Genomic DNA, 7,500 nt, shown 5'->3' on the forward strand with positions numbered 1-7,500 from the left:
GTAATTTTTTGTATTTCCTTTTATCACAACAGATTTCTCTGTGTGAAATTCGGGCTGCTCTCCCCAGGGAGAGCGCGTCGCTGCACTACAGCGCCACCCATTTAAAAAATATTTTTCCCTGTGTGCTATTTTATTTATTTTTCCTATCGAAGTGGATTTGTCTTCAGAATTTTGCCAGGAACAACCCTTTTGTTGCTGTGGACTCTTTTACGTGCGCTAAGTGCATGCTGCACACGGGACCTCGGTTTATCTCTCCGCCGAATGACTAACGTCCAGACCACCACTAAAGGTCTACAAGCAAATGCAGAAACACACACACACACACACACACACACACACACACACACACACGGTGACACAAGCTTGCGAATGTACATACACCCTCTCCCCCACCCGCTCCCACCCCACCCCCCGTACGCCCCACACACAGATACACAACTCGCACGCAACAATTTGCAGTCTCACCAAGGTCCAACCCTAAACCGACAAACGACTGCACCCAGCCCCCACCCTAAACACACACACACACACACAGATATATATATATATATATATATATGAATATATAATTATAAGGATAGAAAAGGAAGGGGGTGGGGGGAGGACAGGACGGAACAGGACAGGACATGTCCACCCACTTGAAGACAACGAGTGTGTCTTGCACCAGATCCTCGGGGCAGGACAGGACAGCACAGCACAGGAAAGCATAAAGAGGACAGGACAGGACAACGCAGAATATAACAGGACAGATGCACAACACGGCACATAGTGAGACAGGATAGGACATGACAGGGCTGACAGCACAGGATAAGAAAGTACAATACAGTACAACTCAAAACAGGATAAGACAGGGCAGGACAAGACAAGACAAGACAGGACAAGATGAAGGACAATACAATACAGAACAGGGCAGGAAAAGACAAGACAAGACAAGAGTGGAGAAGACAGGATGATAAAGCACAAGACAAGAAAAGACAGGACAGGACAGGACAGGGCGTGTCCACCCACTTGAAGACAACGAGGGTGTTTTCAACCAGATTCTCCGGCGCTCTCCAGTCGAAGGACACCTCTGTCTTGACGGCCTGCGACGTGTGAGTCACCGACAAATCCTGGCACCAGGTGTACAAACCAGTCAGATATGTATTATTATTTGGCTCCCCCCCTCCCCCGACCCCCCATTTCTTTGTGCTTGCACGTCTGTCTATCTGTATGTCTGCCCCTCATATCTCTCTGGCTGCTTAGAATTAAAACTAGAATTCATTCATTCATTCATTCCTTTGCATATTTATCCTTTCGTTAATTCTTTCATTCTTTATTTCCTACTGCTTTTTGTGTGTTTCTTTTGTTTATGCTCTTTTCTTTCAATCTTTCTTTCTGTCTCCCGTTTTTCTTTCACTCTATTCTCTCTACGCTTCCATTCATTCATTCATTTATTCATTCATTCATTCATCCATCCTTTCTCTCTTTCAATTCCTTGCTTTCTTTTTTTTTCTTTCAGTCAGTCACATGTGCATCGATTAATTGATATGGATACTTATATAATGCCTATACTCAGTCAAAGACCAAGTTTAAATCGTTCCAAGATTCATTTCAACAAAAGGTTGCCTACCTCTGCAGAGCTGACTGACAGCTAAATTTAGGCGCTTGTCATTCGTTTCCTGTGTCATTCATTCATTCAGGTTTCACACACACACACACACACACACACATACGCACGCACATACACACATACACTCACACACCACCCGTGTGTATATAGTAGGTATGCTTACCGAGTTCTCTTGTTGAATTAGCGACTTCTCTTCTACTTTTCTGTTTTGATCTTCTATTCATTTCAGATGTATTAACCTTTGATTCCACCCTCCATCTACCCTGCTTCCCCCAACTCACCATTCAATCCGCCCTCCTCTCCTACCGTGAAAACGATAACATTCAAATGGTGAAAATCAACAAATAGTAAAGAGTGGTAACTCTCCATTCACAAAGTACACGACTTCAAGTCAGTGCTGCTTACGCTACCGATAAATAACGCTACACAGGTAAATAAAAGGTACATTGGAACAAACCCAGAAAATCAACATTCTAACAAAGCGTCCACATTCACCAGAACGTGTGACGGGGCACTAAAAGAACAAACAAACAAAAATACCCCCCTGGTTGACAGACTACTCACATCGCAGACGAGTTTGGTGCTGTCAGACTTGGGGATCATGGTTCCTAAAGGGAAATCACTGGAATAAGCCGTCACCATGAAGCCCCTGAATTGAATTCCACTAATGGTCACTGAAAACAAGACAGTAAATGAAGATCAGGAAACTGGCGTGTTTTATGTGTCTCGTTTTTCCTGACTTTTCTTCTGTTAGCTAGTCGTTCATTGTGTGTCCTTTTTTTTTTCTTGTCTTCTTTTTTTTCTTTCTGTGTTTTTTCCCTCTCGTGCTCTGCAACACAGTTTCTCCACCCCTCCCTTCCCCAACAGTCAATAACACCATCCCCACTCATACCTCCGATCCTCAATTGAAAAAAGTACCACTGATATAGCATCTAAGAGAGAGAGAGAGAGAGAGAGAGAGAGAGAGAGAGAGAGAGAGAGAGAGAGAGAGAGAGATTTTCAGGTTAGTTTAGAACTCTGTCAAGATGGTATGTGGTAAAAAAATAAAATAAAATAAAATAAAATAAAGGCAATGGTCATATTGTTTGTAAATAAGTCTAAAAACATAAATCATAGGAATGATTACAGTTATCATGAATCATAGAAAGCCCCGAATTAAGTCCGTAAATGAAGCACACTTTATGTTAAAACTGAGTAAGAAAAGTAGAATTACTCAACAATCAGCTTGATAAATAAATAATGAGACTCAATCAATGACATGTTTACATTTGGGACTCCGCAACACAATCATTCATAGCCCTTCGTACCAGTGAGGGTCTGGTAAGGCAAGATCTCTTCTGTCGATAGAGTGATGTTGAAAGGCGGTGGTGACGTCTGTTTGTTCGCGCCGTGTATTGGGCGCATATTAGGGCAGGCTTGTGATGGTGCCCCCTGGCTGAACGCATGTGCAAGATGGCTTCCACCGCCCCAGAATCCGGCGATGAGAAAGGCAATGATAACGACGGCTGGTTTGGTCTGTGGCACCATCTTGTTCTCTGTGTGTGTATGTGTGCGGTGCTCGCTTTCTGGAACAATCATGTCGGTATGCATTCATTATGAATAAATAAATAAATAAGTAATTGTGTACATTTGTATAGTGCCCTTTCTCTTTGAGCGTTCACGGTTCTTTACCATTAATGGCCACTCTTTCTCCCTTCCCCACCCCCACTCTACCTCTCTCATTCGTCATACATACAAAGTGAGCTGACAACCATGGGTTGGTGTTGGAGAAGAAGAAAACTGATAGTGCTAACCGCAGGTTTAAAAAAAATGTATTTTTAGTGAAGAGCGAAAGGCAGAGATAGAATCAGACGAACGGATATGATGTGGAAGGTTGTTCCAGATATATGAGAACAGCAAAGAGGAAAGAACGTTTACCATAGTTTCTTGTACTGACACGAGGAATTTTCAGAAGGTAACAGTCAAAGTGGGGAGATCTTGAGGAAGTGTAAGCACTGAAGGGGTCAGAAAGATCGGTAGGTCCAGTGGAGTGGAAAGCAAAAAAACAGAGACATGCAACTTTGTATTCAATTCTCGCCTCAGTGGGGAACCAGTGCAGAGTACGGAAGTTGGGAGAAATGTGATCAAAACGTGGAACTCTGAGAGTCAGACGGGCAGCATCATTTTGAAGTTTTTGAATTCGCCGAAGAAGATAATGTGGACAACATGTTAGATGAAAATAAAGGTAGTCGATTCATGAGAGCACAACAGCAGAAATAAACGTTTCTGTAGCTTTAACAGAAAGGTATTGACAAATAACGTTAATCCAACGAAGTTCACAATTGACTCTGCGTATCAGTTTGACCATCTGAAGTTTGAATCAAGAATGACTCCGAGGTTCCTTGCTCATTTAGAAAACTGAACTGTGGCAACTGTGGAACTGTCACCAACCACAATTGAGGCAGGGAAAGAGACAGATGTGGATATTCTTAGAGAGGAAATAATCATAGCTTCAGTTTTGTTTTCATTTAACTTTAGTTTGTTGAACGTCATCCAGGATTTAACATAACGAATGTAATCTTGCATTGACTGAATCAGACAGACTGTCTATTTGGTTTGGTTCTGCAGACTTCGGTAGCTGAGTATCATCAGCAAAAGAATGGTGAAGAACAAGAATGATCAGACATGACATCAGAAAGAGGAGCAGTGTACACAACGGGGCCCAGAACAGAGCCTTGTGGCACTCCATAGGAGGTCAGGGTTGGATCAGACTTAAAGTTATAAGTTTAACAGAGACAATATGGAAGCGGATGGTAAAGTGTGTGAGTGAGTGTTTTACTATCATCATCATCATTATTATTGTTACCATCACCATCATTGTTGTCATCAGTACTATCATCTATAACTGACAGAAAAACGAGCGATATAACTGCAAAATGAACCCAGTCATCCCATCCGAACAGCTGAAAATAGCCGTGAGGTGTTGTCACACAAACCCCTCCACATCAACCAGCGTCGGCGAGGAGGAAGTAACTGTTCACACTGATGGATCGTTGGAGATTTTTTTTCTCAATAACATCGACATCGTCGTCTTCAATCGGCCCTGCCTAACTTAGGCGGCGATGACAGTGATACATTTCCCCCGGGTTTCATCTAAACTTATATGCACAGCTTTCAATTGCGAGAGTGTTTAATTGATCTGTTATGTTTTTTGTCTTCTTTTTTTTTTAGGCGTGTAATTTAAGAGATATTCTCAGTTCAATCGGAAAATAATACTTTTTTAATGATAGAAAGAGTGAGAATGATTGCAGAGGAAAGGGGTAGTAATAGGGAGGAAGAAGAAGTAGTAGTAGAAGAAGAAGAAGAAGGGAGGGGGGAAGGAGGAGAAGAGGAAGAATAAGAAGAAGGGGGAGAAGAAGAAGAAGAAGAACAACAACAACAACAAGCATGATGGAGAAATGAAGAAGAAAATTGTAACCTGTACAGTTTTCTGGAAGTGAAGGATTGTTAGTTTTCTTTTAACTTGTATCAATACAAATATTTATAGAAACCAATTTGATAAAAGAAAGTGCATGTAACCTTTGACCACTTCCATTTTCGTATCATCACACCCACTGTTTTTCTCATGTTTTCATATTGAAGTATTCTTGCAACGTCTCACTACTTTACATTGTAATTACTAATAACTGCATAAGAACATTTCAAAAGTGTTAATTAACGTTGGTGTGACATTTAAAGTAGATCTTCTGTAATGCGGTGACATATACTGTTTTAAAAGAAAATATATAAAAAAAATGTAAAAAGTGGACTTTACAACAGTAATATTAATGGATACATAAGCTAAAAAGGACACCCCGGAACGAGCCAGCGAAGTACTAACTTCCAATCTAGCTTTGTGGACTTTGTTCTTCCTGATCCAGCGCATTCTTTTTTTTTTAATATATATATATATATATATATATATATATATATATATATATATATATATATATATATATATATATATATATATATATCTTATTTTAGACAGAGAAATTTCGAAATTTTCTCTTATTCACAAAGCATATAAACAATCGTTTATACACCACATCTAAATGCAGTTGTTTCCATGTCGTTTCAGTCCACAATAGATTGTTTGACCGCCACATGCTCGCAGTTTAATCATTTCACTGCTGAAATTTGGTGAGAAAAGAAAAAAAAAGAGATCAGCATGGCATGTGCAGTTAGTGCACTTTGTATACTTTTAAGTGGTGTAACTGCTTTTGCTGAACAAAAGAAACGCAATCCCAGGATAAAAAATTCAGATAAAGAACGGTGGATGACAACCTGGTTTAAGTTCAGTCTCAGTTAAGTAACAGTCTTTCACCGACAAGCATACTTGTCGGCGGCAGTCAAGGGGCTGAAATACAGAAATCAGGGAATGAATTAGACTGCAAAAGGATGTAAAGTTCGGGCAGTTTTGTATGAATATCAGCAGTATGAAAAACTAGTTGCTGAAGTCATATATTGTCACTCGGCATTAGGAAGCGAACTATGTTTTTTTCTTTATTTGTCAATTTATTGTTCTTACTGTCCCCCCCGTTTTTGCGAATAGGTATCTAAAACCACATCATAGGCAATGGACAATAAACCCACGAGCAGCAGCAGAAGAAGAAAGAACGAAAAGATAAAAGAAAGAGTGAAAAAAAAAGAGAAAAGAAAAGACGAACAGAATGGAAAAAAAAGACAGAGAATAAAATTAAACAAAAGATAAATGACAATAATGAAAAAGAATATTTACACTGTTGTGTCCATTTGTCAACTGCTACAACTGCGACTTCCACCACCACCACCACCACCGTTACCCATCATTAACACCAGCATCATCACCATCATCACCAGCACCAATGACAACAGTAAACCACAGCTTTGTGACAAAACTTACATAGTCAGTTCCACGAAAGCATCCTCTCTCTGGTTTTAACGACAGCAAAGCAGAAAGCAGTGCAAGCGACTTGCGGGCTGAACTGACACGGCCACTCGCACACAACTACTGGCTTCCTGATTTTCTCCTCTGTTGGATGATCATGATTTGACGGATCACGTGTCAGTGACGTCATGATAGCCACCGGGCAAGAAGGCGCAGTTTTGTGAGTGGTGGGGAATCCATCACTAATCATCGGACCATATTAAATAGATAAATAGGTAAATAAATGAATGAATAAATCAATAAATGATTAAATAAACATATATAACAATATACACACATACACACATACATCATATACTTTGATAATAAAATGTGTGTGTGTGTGTGTATGTGTGTGTGTGTGTGTGTGTGTGTGTGTGTGTTCGTCGCCAAATGACACACTCATTAACTCAACGAAGAAACAGCTAAATCATAAACACTAAAATATATAACAAGATCGCTCAAATAGGAATCTGCACACTCAGAAAGGTGGCCACCGAAGAAAACCTCCCGAAGAAAACGTAAAAATAAAAAAAATGATCCTGCACATTAGAAGCAAATGAGAAAAAGAAGATGACATAATTAACGATCAAAAGGCAAAAGACACAAGTGTCCAGTTTATTTTTAAAACACACACACACACACACACACACACACACACACACACACACACACAAACACACACACACACACACACACACACACACACACACACACACACAACAACAACAACAACAACAACAACAACAACAGAAAACACACACACAGAAAACAAGCTTATAGAAAACAAGAGAGGCAAGGCCTTCAAGACTCACTTGTGATACACTTTAAAAAAAAATCTAATCGTTAAAATGTGTTCTGTATTTGTTATTATAAAGCTTCGCGTTAAAAAAAAAGAAGAAGAAAAAAAAAGAAGTGCTAACCAGATTCGAATTAAGTCCCCTCGCATTAATTACAGAGTAAT

The 7,500-nt window shown here is 39.9% G+C and overlaps 1 protein-coding gene across 1 annotated transcript in view; it reads right to left on the bottom strand.

Moving 5' to 3' along the window:
- The window catches only part of LOC143280296 (putative ferric-chelate reductase 1), a 32,807-nt gene extending 26,227 nt beyond the window's left edge, over positions 1-6,580 (bottom strand). Inside the window, exons 1-4 of the mRNA XM_076584926.1 lie at positions 6,513-6,580; positions 2,917-3,174; positions 2,174-2,283; positions 1,009-1,109 (exon numbers count right to left, since the gene is read on the bottom strand). Coding sequence (XP_076441041.1) covers positions 1,009-1,109; positions 2,174-2,283; positions 2,917-3,136 — 431 coding nt within the window. The 5' untranslated portion in view covers positions 3,137-3,174; positions 6,513-6,580. The remainder of the gene's footprint in view (positions 1-1,008; positions 1,110-2,173; positions 2,284-2,916; positions 3,175-6,512) is intronic.
- Between the last annotated feature and the right edge of the window lie 920 nt (positions 6,581-7,500).

Source organism: Babylonia areolata, chromosome 3 (genome assembly GCF_041734735.1).
Source record: "Babylonia areolata isolate BAREFJ2019XMU chromosome 3, ASM4173473v1, whole genome shotgun sequence".
Classification (NCBI taxonomy): Eukaryota; Metazoa; Mollusca; class Gastropoda; order Neogastropoda; family Buccinidae; genus Babylonia; species Babylonia areolata.